The 17,821-nt window shown below is 38.4% G+C and overlaps 4 protein-coding genes across 8 annotated transcripts; all 4 read left to right on the plus strand.

Moving 5' to 3' along the window:
* Positions 1 to 68: 68 nt before the first annotated feature.
* On the plus strand, positions 69 to 2,703 carry LOC103316717 (proteoglycan 4-like). The gene is made up of 8 exons (XM_031930825.2): positions 69 to 270; positions 480 to 766; positions 826 to 1,058; positions 1,126 to 1,509; positions 1,573 to 1,683; positions 1,748 to 2,106; positions 2,179 to 2,405; positions 2,468 to 2,703. Exons 2-7 carry the CDS (start codon positions 661 to 663, stop codon positions 2,387 to 2,389), a joined length of 1,404 nt encoding a protein of 467 aa, XP_031786685.2. The 5' UTR covers positions 69 to 270; positions 480 to 660; the 3' UTR covers positions 2,390 to 2,405; positions 2,468 to 2,703.
* Positions 2,704 to 5,576: 2,873 nt separating this feature from the next.
* LOC100123243 (nucleolar protein 14 homolog) lies at positions 5,577 to 9,894 on the plus strand. The gene is made up of 5 exons (XM_001606803.6): positions 5,577 to 6,548; positions 6,717 to 8,607; positions 8,698 to 8,862; positions 8,946 to 9,454; positions 9,543 to 9,894. The coding sequence occupies exons 2-5, from the start codon at positions 6,736 to 6,738 to the stop codon at positions 9,787 to 9,789; spliced, it is 2,793 nt and encodes a 930-aa protein (XP_001606853.2). The 5' UTR covers positions 5,577 to 6,548; positions 6,717 to 6,735; the 3' UTR covers positions 9,790 to 9,894.
* A 262-nt stretch (positions 9,895 to 10,156) lies between these two features.
* Positions 10,157 to 13,315, plus strand: LOC100121007 (E3 ubiquitin-protein ligase MARCH5). 5 transcript variants are annotated; one of them, XM_032598884.1, is made up of 7 exons: positions 10,157 to 10,495; positions 11,431 to 11,641; positions 11,714 to 11,831; positions 11,904 to 12,112; positions 12,189 to 12,507; positions 12,589 to 12,754; positions 12,848 to 13,315. In XM_032598884.1, the coding sequence occupies exons 2-7, from the start codon at positions 11,467 to 11,469 to the stop codon at positions 13,004 to 13,006; spliced, it is 1,146 nt and encodes a 381-aa protein (XP_032454775.1). In that variant the 5' UTR covers positions 10,157 to 10,495; positions 11,431 to 11,466; the 3' UTR covers positions 13,007 to 13,315. The 5 variants fall into 5 exon arrangements, with proteins under 5 accessions (XP_032454775.1, XP_032454777.1, XP_032454778.1 ...); XM_032598886.1 differs by lacking the exon at positions 10,157 to 10,495 and adding an exon at positions 10,551 to 10,681; XM_032598887.1 differs by lacking the exon at positions 10,157 to 10,495 and adding an exon at positions 10,769 to 10,809.
* A 6-nt stretch (positions 13,316 to 13,321) lies between these two features.
* On the plus strand, positions 13,322 to 17,444 carry LOC100123234 (uncharacterized protein C2orf42 homolog). The gene is made up of 8 exons (XM_008211937.4): positions 13,322 to 13,859; positions 14,121 to 14,526; positions 14,599 to 14,922; positions 15,002 to 15,209; positions 15,293 to 15,486; positions 15,569 to 16,023; positions 16,107 to 16,519; positions 16,616 to 17,444. The coding sequence occupies exons 2-8, from the start codon at positions 14,140 to 14,142 to the stop codon at positions 16,783 to 16,785; spliced, it is 2,151 nt and encodes a 716-aa protein (XP_008210159.1). The 5' UTR covers positions 13,322 to 13,859; positions 14,121 to 14,139; the 3' UTR covers positions 16,786 to 17,444.
* The last annotated feature ends 377 nt before the right edge of the window (positions 17,445 to 17,821 follow it).

A 17,821-nucleotide genomic window follows, 5' to 3' on the forward strand; every position in this document is an offset into this window, starting at 1 on the left:
TTATGTAGATGGCGCTAAAAAGCAGTGAAAATATTCAATGAATTTATATTTTCTATTCAATTTATTCACTCAGCCGTGCATAACAAAAAAAAAATAGACTGCGGTGTATAGAATGCGAACAAAAAAATGAAAAAAAATTCTCGAGCGCTTTGAAATTCACCGTAAAAACAATAGCGATGTGACAACATCAATCTGTCAATCATCCGCAACCTCAAGCTTTCGGCCCTCCCAAACCAAATTTTTGTAAACTTCAACGAATTCCAAATTTTCGTAAGTAACCGCTCATTTTCACGAAATTAATAAACTCGAGAGTATTCGTAGTTGTAAGTCGCGTCTAGATGTTGAAAAAAAAAAACAATATGCCGCCAAACGATACCCTATTTCGATCGTTTTCCGATACCAAGCCGCAGTTCTCAAACCAAATTTCTCTTCCCATCGTAAAAACGCAAAATGTCCCGCATAATCCGAAATCTCCACAGAGTCACCGGAGCAGCGTCCCTCTCCTATAACCATGAAAGTCCAGCGCGCGATCGGCAAGAGCCAGCAATGATCAGCCGCTGAGGAAAAGTCCGCATGCATCAACGCAAAATTTCTCGTGATAAAAGAAACTTCTTTACCCTAAGCTAAAAAGTAAAAAAAATAAAAAAAAAGAAAAAAGAAATGAGCCGAAATCCGCGATCGACGACACCGTGTCGGCCGCCACCGGCGAGATCGGCAAATCCAGGAGGAGAGACTACCGCTGCTGTCGCCCAGCCAGCATGTCGTGGTATGGCACACTTTGGATATGCCGAAACGAGTATGTGTAACGGTTGTTTAACATTTCAGCCCGACCGAAGAAGTCGGCGGTGCAGTCGACGATTCCGAAAAGGGGTCCTCCGCCCGCACCGCCGAAGAAGCTCGACTACAAGAAGCCGACCATGACGAAGGCCATGGCCCAGAGGCTGAAGCACACGCAGAAGCTCCAGGAGGAGATAGCGCGCAAGGAGGCAGAACGCGCGCGCAAAGGCCGACGATCTGCGCCGCCTCCTGCGGGGGGTCGCGAGAGACGATCCGGAGACGTGCGTTTGCTGCCGATCTTTACCGATCTCTCGACGATCTTCGTAACGATTTTCGATCGCCCTTCAGAAATGCCGTCCAACCTCGGCCAAGGAGCCACCCCCGTGTCCGGCTAGTTCGACCCATGCGGAACCGACCCAGAGATCGGCTGGCTCCTGTCCCAGGGCCGCGTCGCCGTGTCCCAGGGAACGATCGCCGGCTCCGGTACCGACGCGCACGCGGAATCTCGCCGAGTCCATGAACGCCGACATCGTCCAGGCGGAACCTCTTCGACCTGGTCCCGTTGACAACCTGATCATACCTCCCGGGGCGATAAACTCCGAGAAGACGACCATCGTCAGCATACCCCAGCCTGAACCCGCCCAGCTCGCGTCTTCCACGATGGCTCCGGCTGGCAATAGTCAGGTTGCCAACAGGAGTGTCCAGGTCATCGCGGAGACTCTCGACGAACAGGTGATCCTCGTTTCCTACATTCTTGTTGAGTTGAACGTCCCGTTGAACGATGCGCTTGATCAGGATGCCGCCGAGTCGGCCGTCGTCAACACTAAGCTCCAGGATCTCCAACAAGCCAGACGTGACTTCGTCATGGCTGTGGCGAACGTCGGCGGAAACGCCATCAGTCTTCAGGTATGACTCGCAGCAATGTACACGAGTTTGTGAAACTATTAAGAATTTCGAATCTCGTTCGCAGGAGGAGGAGGAGGTGCCAGGCTTAAGCCTACCGAACCTACCGAACGTCACCCCGATAACGGAAATAACACCGCCGATGCTGTCGACCCCGGGACCACCAAGTCCCCGACTGGTCCAGTGTCCATCTCTCTCGGACCCGTACCTCCAGGTCGAGTACGGACGGGACCATCCAGTGGTGGAAGCAGCCCGCGAGTACATGCGCAACCGAGCCGCGGGTAAACGCTTGGAGGACGAGTTCCAGCGACTCGCCGGCGAACAGCCCGAGGAAGATTTCGAGCAGGAGTACCTCGAGGGCTGTGGTATCGTCGGAGCTGAGAACGAGGACGAGGTCTGCGCACCTGCCTACACCGCCATTCCCAGGTTTGTACCGATCCTTTGATGCGCCTCCGAATTATTTCCCCGATGCGATCCGTTACCGATCGACGTTTGCAGGAGACAACAACAGTATCGGTACGATCCGCTGGAGATCGATCGGCTGGATCGATTCTTCGACGTGCAGAACTATCCGCCTGCGCCTCCGACTCCGCCGCCAGCGGCACCGGCGGGACCACCGCCCGGAAGAGAATGTCTGCCCCAGGAACTCTGGGATCTCGACGATCCTTGGTACCACGAGCCCAGCCAGCCCGATCTCATCCAGTGGTGATCTGCTGTTTCCGATGGTGAGCTTTTTGATTCTGATATAACGTATTCGAAGTTAAATTTCACGATCTCTTTGTTCTAGGACGACGATACTTTGGATGATCTCCTGGGTTCATTTTCGAAACGCGTTTATTTGTTGGACGCATCATTTACACAAATTTTATACCGTTACATTTTGGACCCCCATTATAGCCGACGACTTTTGATGATTGTTCGAAAGATTCATATGCTGTGATTTTTGTAGGGCACGTCGATGCATGCATTAAAAAAAGTGTAAAAGTGCTTAAATGTTATACAATAAAAATTAAATAAATTCGATATCGACGGTTCTGCCCATCCGCGCGTCAGCGCGTTATAATGGTAATGCTTTGACAACAAATAATACTACGTTGACAAATGGTAGACTTAGTTTGGCATGAATTGCATCAGTTATCATTTCAAAACACTCGAGATACACGCCTTCGACTCCGATCACGTTTTTGAATCTTTGGTTACCAACATAAAAGGTGGATGATCAAAAAAAGCTACTTATTCAAGGGATATTTATTCATATTTTTCAATTTGTCGGGAAATATGGCATTTTTTGCATTAAATTTTTTAGGTGAATAATTGCGAGAAAAACATCTGCCAACTGCTTTAGAAAAGTATCATTTTTATCTTTATTCTGTACGATGACATACAATACCTTGGATACCCTGGGATTTTTATGAAATGATGGTAGTGTAAGCGATCTGTTATCCCTTGAAATCTTCATTTTAAACAAATCGATGAAAACAGTAGGAAACGTTGTCACTATACGCAGTTAAGAGAACGAACACTTAGATTTTCAAAAGTAAATATTGTTAACTGATATGGCCGAAATTCCTTTGCAATTTGATCAAAGGTAGACTGAAGTTCTATCAATTGGCAATGTGAGTACTGCTGTTGATACGTGAGATTAATTAACGATAAAACGATTGGAGATATTAAAATAAGCTTCCTACTCATACTGCGATGGAGGATATAAGACTTAACTTTTCTATGTAGCAGTAGGCATGAATAATTTGCGTAAAAAAAATGTTGAATTAAATTTTAATGCTAATTACAAAAATAAAATTAAAATTTTAAAAGTAAAATTTTGATATCCGTGTAAATAAAATGTGACTATATTACTACACAAACGCACGCAATGAAAAAAAAACGAAAGGATGACTTAAGTTTATCAACATATATTTAGCAATTAAAAAAAAGAACATTCTTATACATGCATTATTACATCAGCGAAATTCTGATTGAAAGGGCCTAATTAAAATAAGGAGCCATAAAGCTAAGACTCGATCTTACATTTTCTGTACAAAACGTGCCAATATATCTAATTTTATTAAAAATATATTTTCCAAAAGCATCGATAATTCAGCTAGTTTTTGCGATGCCGTATGTGAAGTTGAAAATTCAACAAAAGTGTACCTGCTTTGTACATATAATAAACACATGCACATAAACCTCAGGTAAATGATAAACGCGAGGTGTAAATGAGAAATATATGTGATCGACCAAACACTCCACGGGGAGCGGCTAATGCGAATGCTCTGAGGGTGGGTGGTTATCTTTTTTTCGAACAATTTTTTCGAAATTCCTACCACGCTCCTTTTATACTAAAGAAGCTTATATATACTAAATAACGAATTTTTTGCAACGATCAAATTGATAACTCTGCTTTACCCGAGACTCGGACGATATTGAAAAATTGTATATTGAATTTAGCAGGTAAACTAGAGTCAGTAGACTAGTGGCAAATACGAGTTGACCTCTGCTAAGGCAGTATAAATAAAACAGTTGCACTTTTCATGGCACATTACGATATGAGTGGCATAAGTCATATCTTTACAGAACGGCGTGCATAAGCGCCCAAGTGTATCACGGGGTCATATTTCAGGCGCAATTAGTAATAAGGTGTACGTCTCACAGGTCAAGACTTTGTAGTGCCATATCCCGACGCAGTCTAAGTAAAAGTCTAACAAACAAGTTGTCGAATTATGTGAACATTTTCAAAAGTATTATCTGAAACTCTGGCCTGCGGTAGAGATTAATATAATTTTTGTTTTCGCAGAACGTCAGCCAGTGAATCCCACGTTTCTCAGCGGCAGCAGCATCAGGAAGATATAATTACGATATCCTCAATATGCAGTCAGATAATTACGATATCGTCAAAAGCTACGATCACTTGCCGCATCGATCGCTCAACAAGATCTTTCGTGAGAGCTGTCTCGGCCGCGGTGACCGGATCACGAAGTTCCTTCGTATAACCCTCGACAAAATAGTCATCAGGCGTCGAGAATCAAGCCGTTCCTGAATCAGGAACAATTTTTCAAAAAGTATTTTTCCAAAACAGAGCTCGGAGAGTTCTCTCTCCTGTGGATCTCTCCTGCTGGTGCGCTTCGGCGCCGACGTCAACGAGCTCTTCGGACTTTGCAATCCTCAGCTGATCGACCCGAGATGTTCCATTCTCTATACCTACTGCTTAGCAGTTATAAATTCTCATCGACGAACGAGCGACTGATCCGTCTATAGTAATAAAACACGGCGCTGACTTGGAAGTTCGGAACTCTCTGGGACAAACTGTTCTGCATCTGACGACGAGTGAGGGTCTGGTCCAGATGACCAAAATGTTGCTCAAAAAAGGAGCCAACGTGAACGCCGCTGACAATGTGGCTAATACACCATTGCTCGATGCAGCCTCGAACGGCAAATTCACTGAAATCCTGCCACTGTTGAAGGGAAAACATCTTCAGGGATTGAACATCTTGCACTGTTTATCTTGCAGAAGTTAGTAAGTACAAGTAATTTGATTTGAAGAAATTTGACTGAACTCGTATATTATTGGCTTGGCTGCTAAAAATGTCCTCTATTCAAAGCAATTTAAACCAGTTTAGCACGTGATTAAAATTAAAACTAATATAATCGATGCGAAGTCCTATTAAGGGGATGTCGTCCCAAAAGCTTCGCAAATCCGCCACGGGGTATTTTGTGTTTCCAAACTTCTAGAAAAACAGAAAGTCCGATCGAATTTTTCAGTCGGTAGAACGATTCATTAAACAAAGTTTTATGTAAAATTAGATTTTAAGGTTGGCGCTGCAATCGCATGAGTACGACGAAGTACGTAAACATCTGTTCGTATTTCCAAGATTTTAGAAAAACAAAAAGTCCGATTAGAATCGATCAAATGCTAAATTGACTTTTAGCAGGGTGCTGTTTTATTTGTTTCCAAGTAAAGCTTTATTTGAATCGTGGCGCAGATATAAATGCATTAACGAGAGATGCAGGCGAGTCTCGGTCGGTACATGCAAGCATTTCAGTAATAGATTATCTGCTCGACCTCGGCGCAAACGTTAATCTGCAAACCAACAAAGATCGCACAGCGTTGCAGAACGCATATTTACCGCTCTCGATTAAGAACACTCAATTTGAGAACATGGTGTTCACGATGTTTCTGCTGGCTGAAGACTCCGAGGACAATAGGTCATTGGCTCTGATCACATCTGCTATGGAAATATGGAACGGCCAGGAGTCAAGCTGCTGGTCAATTCGTTGGCCTTGAGAAAAGCTATCCAGCCGTTGATCGAATTGAAGGACATGAGTATTATCGAACAGCATCCGACGTTGCAGGATTGTTATCGGCAGAGCTTGGAAGAGATCGACGAGGTTCATCGATGTTCGACCTCGTCGCGAAAAGACGATGTTGGATCGCCAAGCTCGACATTCATAATGCTTTCGAGCGCGCGCGAAAATACTATCACGCGATGCTGGAACAGGTAGACTTGATCGACAAGGCTGCTCATCGTGGTGTGCCTTTGCCGATTGTTGTTAACAAAAGGGAACTTATCCCCGTGCAATATACGGTATTGTGCCAAGTTTAATTTTAATCAGTAAATAAAGTAAATGAGAGAAAAGATCCCGCCGCTGCGTCACGATGCTATCTTTTATGACGTCGCTAACCCGGTCAAAGTACGCGATATCCGTCATCGATAACTCTACTCAAACATATGAGGACCGTCAGTCCGTGTGCACACGTGTATTTAGCAGCGGTTGATGGTTTTTATATTGCAAGAAGTTATAAATGATGTGATTTAAAAAGTATTTAATAGTATCGATATTAATACATAATTCTACGCTCGTTCACCTATGTAAGTCAGTTAACGAAGATACTTGAGTAAACGCTAATTTTTATTACATTGGAGGTTATGTTTTGCAATATTTTGTTACATGTTAAAGTTTATTTATAATAATGATGAATTAACTAACATAGTTTAGTTTCTTAGATCAAATTTTGAGTAGAAATTTTTTTATTTTAGAGAAACTTAAAAGACAACGATGGCAAAGGTCAAAAACAAAAAGTCAAATTTGGCAGACTCCTATGCCAAAAGGAGAAAACAGCAACAAACGAAAAAGACTCTCACGCCTTTTGAAGTGCACGTCAACAGAGACAAGCAAAAGGTTCTGGGCAGAAAGAGTAAAGCAGATACGGGCTTACCTGGGATTGCCAGAACGAAAGCCATAGCCAAACGTAAAAATACGTTGCTCAATGAGTACAAAGTCAGAGACAAAGATAACATTTTCTTAGATAGGCGAATAGGAGAAAGAAATTCCGGCATGACACAAGAGGACAAAGCAATGGCTAGGTTTGCTGCAGAAAGAGTCAAAGCTCACAGTAAGAAGAACATATTTAACTTAAACGACGAAGAAGTGCTGACTCACAGAGGCCAGTCTTTGATGGACATTGAGAAGTATGATGATCCAAGAAGTGACGAGGATGATTACAGTGATGATGAGAATAAAACAGGAAAATTGGATAAAAAGTTTGTTGGAGATGCTCATTTTGGTGGTGGAGTTTTGTCAAAACCAGACTCTGAAATGTCAAGAAAAGATCTAATAGAACAGTTAATCGTAGAATCAAAGAAACGCAAAGCTGAGAGGCAAAAAGTTAGAGAACAAACTATTGACTTGACTGAAAAATTGGACTCCGAGTGGCGTGATTTGTTACCATTAGTGGCATCATCGAACAAGGCTTTGAAAGAGGTAGAATTAGAAAAACCAAAGGCTGATGATTATGACATCGCCATGAGAGAGCTTAAATTCGAAGCCAGAGGAATGCCAACTGACAAATTAAAACCAGAAGAACAGATAGCCAAAGAGGAGAAAATCAAGTTAGAAAAGTTAGAAGAAGACAGATTAGCTAGGATGAAAGGATTTTCAGAAGAAGCCGAGTTTCAAAGAAAGCACAAGTCAGCTGATGACTTGGATGATTTTCACATTGAAAGAATTGTAGACGAAGGATCTGATAATGAAAATGACGCTCCTGATTTACAAAGTATCTTGGCCAAGCATAAAAATAAAATTAAAAATAATGAAAACATTGAAGCGGATGATAGAGATGAAGATGAGGAGGGTGAAGAGGATGAGGATGAGGAGGCTGAAGAGGATGAGAATGAGGAAGGAGAAGAGGGTTCTGAAGATGAAAACTTGAGTGAAGAAGCTGATGAGGATGATGGAGAAGAAGAAGAAGATGGCGAAGAATCAGAAGATGATTTGTCGGATCTGAAAGAGTCAGAATCATCAGAAGATGAAGAAGAAATAGAAAATACCGATATTAATGATAAAGAGAAAGCAACAAAAAGGGATAATATTGTACATAAGAAGACTGAATCAGTAAAGGATAGTAGTGTAAAAAGTGTAGCAAATGACGATTCCACAAAAGGTCAGAAGAGTCCTGTAATTGTAAATACGGAAACTGTAGACGAGTCTACTGAGAATACTGAATCATATGTAAATATAGAAGAAAGGGAAGCAATCATGGAAAAAGCTCGCCAAGAATTGCCTTACACATTCAAGGCACCGGCAACATATGAAGAATTACTAGATCTATTTAAAGATAAAAATCCTGACTATCAAGCTGTTATTGTTGAAAGGATTGTCAAATGCAATCACTGGAAACTAGCGGAAAGAAACAAGGAGAAGCTCCTGAACTTATTTTCATATCTTATGCAATATTTAGATACTCTCGCATCTGTAAACAGTTTGAAAGATACAGAAAAATTCTTTAAAATTTTTGATAGACTTTGTCCACATTTGTATGATCTAACTCAAGCGAATCCTGTTGGTACCAAGATTCATTTACAAGAGATTCTCAAACAAAAACATGATCAGTTTGAAAATAACATCAAGGTTTATCCTGGACTTGACACGGTATGCAAATGCATTGCTATAAATGAATTATTTTCTAGAAATGTTAGTTTTCTTTAAATTACAATTACAATTATCGCATTTTTATTACAGCTTTTCCTGTTCAAACTAGTATCCATTATATATCCAACTTCAGATTTTAGGCATCCAATTGTCACTCCATGTTTAGTTTTTATGTCGCAAATTCTACTTAGGTGTAAAGTTAAAAAAAAGTCTGACATTTCTAAAGGTCTTTTCGTTTGTACACTTATTCTAGAGGTGAGTTTTAACACAAACATTTTAGCAAAAGTCAAATTTCCTTTCTTTCACTTATTTATAGCAAAATACTATTTTTTTCACAGTATACTGTACTCAGCAAAAGGTGGTCACCTGCAGTGATAAATTATCTACGAGGAGTAATTTATGTGTCCTTACCAAAACCATTTTCAAAAGTCATCAAAGTTATACCACCTTTCAAGTCAGTTGGTGATACAAGTAACATACTAGTTCTAGAGGAGAATCACAAAAAATCAGACATTGATCCAGCAACAGTCAAAATGCAAATAGAAGACTTGGTAGAAGTGGAGATGGATGATGATTACAGATTGAGGACGTTTGTTACTGCTTTAAATCTGTTGTGTGAATTTGAAAAACATTGTAGTGAACTGGATGCTGCATTTTCAATTTTTGAACCTATTTTAACGTTGTTTGAATGTGGTTCTGTCAAGAGGTATCCTAGTAAAGTCAGGGAAAAGGTTAAAACGTTAATCGATGAATTGAAAACATTGAAAGAAAAGGTATTGGAACCTCTGGCTTATGATAAAAAGAAACCTAAAGCCCTAAGGATGTACGAACCACGAATTGAAGTTGTGTAAGTAACTTGTTTCGTGAAACATCATAGTTCTTTCATAACCATACAGTTTTTTTAATATTAACTGTTTTGTATTTTTTTTTTGCAGCCATGACGGCAAGAGACACAAGCCTATGTCCAAGGAGAAGGCCGAAAGAGAGAAACTACTCCATAAATTGAAGAAGGAAACAAAGAGTGCCATCAGAGAGATACGTAGGGATAATGACTTCATTTCCAAGGTGAAGATAAAGCAACAGATTGCCAGCGATGCTGAGCGCAAACGAAAGGTCAAGGAAATCTTTGGTGATGCTGCTATGCAGCAAAGTGAATTGAAGAAATTCAAAAAGAAGAAATAGATTTATTGTTGACACTATTTAAAGCCCTGTAAAGTTTATAAATCAAAACCCGCTACCACAAAATTGTTATAGATTTTTTAAATAAAAAAAAAACAGATTTTTTAATTCTTTCGTGGATATAATAAACCTTTTTCCCCACGCTCTCGAGGTTGGTAAATAAACTATATCGTGTAAACGAAAGTTTGCGCCAGATACAATTACTTACAAGTACAACCAGTCCACGCTGATGCGGCTCACGAGCCAACCGCACTTTCATACATGCAGTGCAGATACACATATATAGATATAATGTAATGTAAGATAAACTTGCCGGTCGCCATGCATCAGGGCCAATCGGCCGATTTCTCAGCGTCGACGAATGCAAGAAAGAGAGCTATGTACCGACTCGCTCACACTTGCGAGATTCACCGGCGCGAATTTTCGCAAATTCACCGTCAACAAGGAGGGCGTTACTTGCCGTACCTACGCGCACACACATGCAGAGCCAGTCACCAATCGAACGAGAGCGAATCTCTTTCGGAGGAGACGTTGGCGTTACAGTGTACACGGCTGCAGAGCCGCCGCAGTCACGGATTGTAAATATCAACATCGTCGCGACGACCAGCTCTGTCGAGGCTCGCACGACAGCTTGCAGTATATATAAGCACTTTCTAACCTCGACGCGGATGACTCTCCGAGCGCTCGGATCCTCAGCGAAATATACGAGGCAAGTTTACATCGCAGGACGTTACAGTCTCTATCTCTCTCTCTCCCTCTCTCCCTTTCCGCAACATTCGCGACTATTGCGAAGCGCGTTTCGCCCACCTACACTACCATTCTCGCGGCCGCGAGACTGTCGTTTTGTTTTTGCATAAATATCCTGGAATACGGGCTTTTCGCTACTCGGTCACAGGTATACTTGTAATCAGCTGTTTTCGTCGATTAGACGCGAGATTTTTTTAGATCGATCGACCCGCGCACAGTATGTAATAAGCAGTACGAACGACCTCGACTCGGTGTAGCGTTTGATGCTTGAGTTTTGTATGCAAATTTCGGCTCAACCGATCAACTTTCTTTTTTGCGTGCCAAGGTCCGCGACGATGCTTTTTTCCCAATTTATCGATTTCTTCGTTTTCGGCTATACGCTTTCGAGTGCAGCAGCTGACCCAATAACTGTTCACTGTCACTGTTTCATATTTCTCCTCGACTCACTTTCATAATGTATATCAGTGTTTGAGCGTGTCTGATACATAGTTTTTTTCAGTCGCTTCGCCGTTTGATTTTGCGCTTTATCATTATGCGAGAGAGTAATATGATAGTGTGTACTTTAATTGAAACAGCTGTAATTGCAGTCTGAGAAAATAGATTCATCATTTTGCTCTACTTAATGTCTGCATTTATTTTCACGCTTAACACCATTAAATTGGAAAAAATTGAGATGTCGCATCTGTGAAAAATTATTTTTATGTTAGCATTGCACATTTAATGAATGGAGATCTTTTAAATTTTACTTTAACTTTGTGCTATATGGTTATGATAAGATAAAACTGATAATTTTTTCTTGAAATTTTAATTAATTAACATCGTACAATGTGATAGTCCATTCAGTTAATTGATATCACCGTGCCATCATGATACTAATGATGTAATTGCTCATTTCAGTGGACAATGATATAGTGATCACGTAAGCTAAAAAAGATGTCAAACAACAGTGTTCCACATGCCTCGTATGGCTTAGATCCACAAGGAAGACTTGTTCGCATAGAAGCTGGTACTTCAAATCCTAGTATTAGTCGTCTATCCAGCCTTGAAGAAACGCTTAGGAGGTTAAGTTCAAATTTTAGACAAGATGATTTACATGATTTTGATCGAGGTACGAAAAAATTACAACATCAAAATGAATCCCCTTATACGAGTAAACAACTTGTATTGATTGAATTTTCAGATGAAATCAGGACCATGTCTGATTTGACAGATCCTGAACTCACCTCTGATATGACAGATGGAGCATCATCTCCTAACCAGACAACAGCAAGCATTCCACAATTAAGTTCTGACGATGAGTATGTATTGAATTTTGGAGGATTCTCAAGTTTGTGTAATAATTATTCACTTAACAAATTTTCCTATTTTAGCAAAAGGTATTGTTGGGTATGTTTTGCAACGGACGAAGACGATGCTACAGCTCCATGGGTTAAACCATGTCACTGTCGCGGTACAGCTAAATGGGTTCATCAACGCTGCATTCAACGCTGGGTAGATGAAAAACAAAAAGGTCGTGCAGGTACCCACGTTGCATGTCCCCAATGCAACACAGAATATATCATTGTATATCCTAATATGGGTAAGACACTAAGATCACAGTACAACGTATTTTTATCTTTGATGTACAATTTTATTAAAATAATTTGAAATTGCAGGTCCATTAGTGGTGATATTGGATACGATTGACGGACTTATCTTTAAAGTTTGCCCGCTTATAGCGGCAGGAATTGTGGTTGGCTGTGTTTATTGGACAGCTGTAACATACGGTGCGGTGACAGTAATGCAAGTAATCGGCCATAAAGACGGACTCTCGATGATGGAACAGGCGGATCCGTTGGTGCTGCTTGTAGGCCTTCCAACGATTCCCATTATGCTTGTCCTGGGGAAAATGCTGGACTGGGAGGATCAAGCTCTTAGTCTGTTTAGACGACACGCCTGTAAAGTTCCGCTTTTAAAACGCTTTTTAAAATGCCGGTAAGTAGGCGTTAGTACTGGTGCTTCTCAGTAAAATTTCATTACGGATTCGTCGTTAAATTGAGCATTGCATTGTTATAGTTGTTCTGAAGATGATGTAGCGAGATCTCAAGAAGTTCCCCCAATGACTGATCCAGTTTCAGCAACTAGAGTTCTTTGTGGAGCTCTGTTACTGCCTACTATTGCAACTATTTGTGGAAGAATATTTTTTTATAGTATAAATTCCAACTTTCAAAGAACTTTACTAGTGAGTATTTCTAATCTGTTCACAAGATCAATATCAATATCAAACAGTTTATATTTGCAGAATAACTTATTAAAAAAAACTGTGTTATTTTAGGGTGGAGTAGCATTCATTACGATTAAGGGAGCCTTTAAGATTTATCATAAGCAACAACAATACATAAGACAACGCCAAAGGCGCATTATGGATTATACAGACACCAACATAGCATTGTACAGAAGACAAAGGAGTTCAGAAGATAATCAGACTAATTAATTATATTAAAAAATATCAGTAAAATAATTTAAAAAATATACAACCTGTACAAACTTCCTAGCACGAAAAATAAATATACTTTTGACTAATTTTATTTAGGAACGGTTGAAGTTCAGTTGTTATTAAAATATTTTTTTAAATAATGTTGTAATAAATTCCAAGGAAACTTTTTTTATTACTCAGAAGCTTCAATATGCGTCTCTATATAAAATAGAAAATGTTCCAAAAGCATTGCAGTGTTTGTCATATACGACGTGTAAAAAATAACTGAAATGAAAATAAAAAGAATAACACTTTTATGTTCACTAATTTTTTTATTTATTAAATTTTATGACATCGTTTATTCGTATGATGTAAAAAAATATATTTTTGTTAAAATACCTTCAAACGTAAATTTCAAAACCGTCTACGCAGTAAGTGACTTATATTCAGTTTGATGGAGCGCGAAATGCTACAGCTGCGGCGAACAAGAAGAGTCACGCTCGATCTTGTCTCGGGAGCTCGCCGGAGAGTCGGAGATCTCTGGTCTGGTCAAAAGTCCGCGCGAGGGACGAGGACCTGCTTACGAGTTACGAGTGTCGCTGTCGCCGACCGCCGTGCGCTCGGATTGTTCGCTGGTGCTATGAGGTGGCGCTCGTTGTCGGACGCAGTCGATGACGGCTGCGGGACCGTCACATACCTACATACAATATACATGAGTAGCCAGTGGGGACTTAGGGAGCAGTCAGCAGATTATAAGGAAAACAGTAAAAAGTGTACTATTGTATTTTTGTGTTAAAACATCAATAGTTTACCAAAGAATGTTAAATATGTTATGCGTATGTTGTACTAAGAATTTTTTACTACAAAACTGGTAAGCTGCTACATAATAGCCACCTAAAATTAAATTTAAATTCGGAAGGTCGATACTTTGTAAGGTTATGTTTATTGTTTACAAATTTAAGTTGTGGGAAAATGTCAGTGTTTATGGTTTCCTTTTAGTTTTTATACAATGATAATAAGTGAGTTTGTGAGTCACTAACCCATAATTCATTGTTACCAAGTATAATGCTGAGTTCTGACAAAAATATTCAAAATTGCAAAATCTTGAATGAAAATTCCTTTTTATTTGCAGCACATAATTAAATTGCACAATGACTTCTGAAGATCGCTTTAAAACACTAGTTGGAGATCTAGGCAAAGCTACATTAAGAGGGGTTAAAAAATGTCCTAAATGTGGAACCTACAATGGATCTCGAGGAACGTATTGTAAAAACAAATATTGTGATGCTGTTTTCAAAGGACCTGGAGAAAAACGCAAACTATCAACAGAAGCTTGTAAACTCATCACTGGATCCACAGCTCAAGTATTTTCTGTGCAGGTGCATGATAAAGGTCCTGGCCATCGTGGATTTGTACAGTTACCAGTTGTTAATTTGACAATTTCCACAGAATTGGGTCCAATATTATCTCAGAACTCTGCTCTATGTTTTGTTGATAACTGTGAAATGAGTTTCAAGAATAGTGTTTTACAATGTCACGTGAGTTGAGACAGAATTTTCGTAGTTTATCCATAGAGATTAAAAAAGTAATTGGAATATTTTTTTTTTTAGGAAAAAAATGCTTCTCACACAAGTACATCAACTTGCCAGCATATACAAGCAGCATTGCGTTGTTATGCTGAAGCACAACCTCTTACACTACGAAACTCTATATTATCTTCATTAAATGTTGGCACTGAAATAAAACAAGAAATCTGGTTGCTAGCCACTGAAACGGCAGGACCACTTGTCCAAAGAGTGTCGAAAAACATAATGGCTGTCAAATGTAAAACTTCTCCAAAGAATCCACTTGGTTATTTACATTTCTCTTTCTTTACTACAAAGTTAAAAGACAAAATAGAGTACAAATTTTGTTGTAACTGCTTTGTTTCTAAGGTAACATTATTTTTCATTACATAAATGATTTTCATTTTCCAATTCTAAAAAAGCTAAAAGATGTGATTTGTTCATGCAGGCCAGGAAGTTTAACGAAAACGAAGTTGATGCTCTAACTGCCACAAGATGTGTACACTTTTATGCTTGTATTTGTGCATTTGCAAGCGATCCTAAATTGACAGAAGAATTTCAGTATTATATAAATCTTGATCAGTCTGACTTAATTCTTCGAGATTCCCTTTCTTTTGAATTCAGTGGTAATGATACTGATAAACTTGTTGAAATGGGTAAATATAATGAATGATATTTTTATTTATGAACAATATTAGTTGTATGTAGGTTTTATGATAAAAGTACATTGATTCACCAGATTTGGAAAATTTATCAGATGATACACATTTGTTAATATTTCGAGATGATTCTTTGACAGTTCAAAACTTGCAACATGATAGATTAGATATTGACAGTATAAATTTAGATCCATCAATTTTAACTGCCAGCATGATCGAAAGTATAAAAGACTCTGACCATCATTTATTAGATGATGCTAACATAATATCAGAGGTAAATATTTTCTTTATCATTTTACCTACGATATTGATTTATTAATTGTATATCACATTTACTATAAAAACTATTTTTCCAGGTACATAATTTAGAAGTGATAGACCAGAATGCTGTTTTTGATGGAAGTACTATAAAGATCATTGGAGACCCTATTATGATTGATACTAATTTTGATAATATTAGTACAGACAAGCATATCCTCTTAGATGATAGCATACATCCTGCGAATGGCGCAACTATAAGAATTCTCGATCACAATCTTTTATTCGACGCCAATAGCATTCAATTCCTTGAATCAAAAGATGCACCGATCCTTGGGAATAGTCCAGCACTTACCAAAATACCAGCCGAACGGAAAACAGCGACGACCACGAAGAGAAAACGCGAAGAAAACAAAAACCTCTCAACGATCACGAATTTAAATTCGATCGAGCCTAGAAAAACTAAAATAAAAAATTCACAGACAACCAAAAAATATCCTAACACATGTGAAAATGTTGACGAATCTAATGCTAATCTATCTTTTATCAGATGGTTTGTATTTAAATTTATCATTTTACTAGAATTTTATAAATCATATAATTTTACAGCAAGTCAAAAACAGCGTGAAATTACAGGTTGTCCTCGATTACGGAGCGCATAAATCAGACGATGCATTTTCAATTCGATGGCAAACCAGAGCCTCTAGTCTTTCATATACCACAGACGTTCTTCGAATGTCTACGCGAAAGAATGTCCTGTGGTGCCAGAAAAAAGCGTCTGCCTAACTCGACAACGGCGTTTGTTAGAAAGGATGGTGTTCCTCTGGGAACTTTTACTAAATATACCTGGAACATTACCAATATTCTGCACGTAAAAAGCATTTTTGAGACGCCACTCATACCTTTGGAAATCACGAGAAGTTTTGTGCAGAATGCCGATGGATCGTACGAGTTGTATAAGAGAGAAGAGACCGAAATCGATCGCTTCAAAAAGACGGATAACACAGCTCTGATCAAACCCCTCGAATTGAAGACCTTTTTAAAAGTTGGTAAGTTTAAGAATTTATAGATGTTTATTATTTATATAATTTTATCCGTTGCTTTGATTCAAAAATTGAATATTTGACTTGATTTCTTCACGCTAGGAAACACATCGCCTAATCAAGTACAGCCGACTCCGTTCTTGATTGAATGGATACCAGATATTTTACCGATATCGAAAATTGGCGAACTTCGAATTAGATTTGAATTTGGACATGTGAAAAACGAAACTCCACATAAGTGGAAAAAATTAGCTTTACCTAAAAATTATTAATTCATACGTATCAACTACGTAAGATCTTTTAACATATTTTTCATTATTTTTATATTGCTAAGCATTTTTAAAAATCGATAAGATACGTTTGATAACCTTAAGCCGATGTTTATTACACTTTTGTGGAAACGTTATATTAATTTTTTTCAAGATTCTATTGTATGTATGTACATAATGTATAGGTAACTGAAAAGTGGTTGAAAAGGGAAACGGATTGTTATTTTTAACATTTATGTAGAGAAAATTGTTAGTGCTGAGGCGATTTGCAGTTAATAATTTGTTAAAGTTTACTACTTACAATGAAAACTAGTATTTTTCTAAAAATGTTTCCACACAGTGTTTTGTTGTATTATTACAGTCTGAATTTTTGTGAAAGTCAATCAGTTTTTAAGTATTATTTCAGCATTAAAAAAATTAAACTAAAATTTTGCTGTTTTTATTTAGGTTTTGAAATTCACGAACCAAATATATTAATTATTACTTATATTAACAGTAAAATTACGTGAAAAGTCAAATGTTATTTATATTTATAAAGCGTGTGATATGTAAAAATGTAAACTACATCCTTCTACGTATTAATTGTTACAAATATTTTTGATTATCCAACTTGCAGTAATAAAATTATTTACTAATTATTACTTTATCAAACCAAAATTTAACTATTCCATAGGAGTCATTATTACCCCAAAAGCCTATAAAAATGAATGTTCATTATCGATCACTCATTGTAAAAAAGGTAACACAAAAAAAAAATAGTATGAAATACATTTTTGATAATTTCACTTATTATTCTTATTGTAATGTTGATTTTTACATAGATATACATCTCATAATTTCTGAATTACATACAATCCAACGGATCATTTTCGTTTTATCTATGCAACTAAGATACTTTGCACTTCTTTCAATCTCTTCCTTGCATTTTAGATTCATAATGATTGTATAAAACTTATAAATTTGTATAAATCTCAGAATAAATAAAGATAATTATTATCTTAATTGAATAACTAATTCTATTTTAAGTACACTCTTGAAA

This window comes from Nasonia vitripennis, chromosome 4 (assembly GCF_009193385.2).
Source record: "Nasonia vitripennis strain AsymCx chromosome 4, Nvit_psr_1.1, whole genome shotgun sequence".
Classification (NCBI taxonomy): domain Eukaryota; kingdom Metazoa; phylum Arthropoda; class Insecta; order Hymenoptera; family Pteromalidae; genus Nasonia; species Nasonia vitripennis.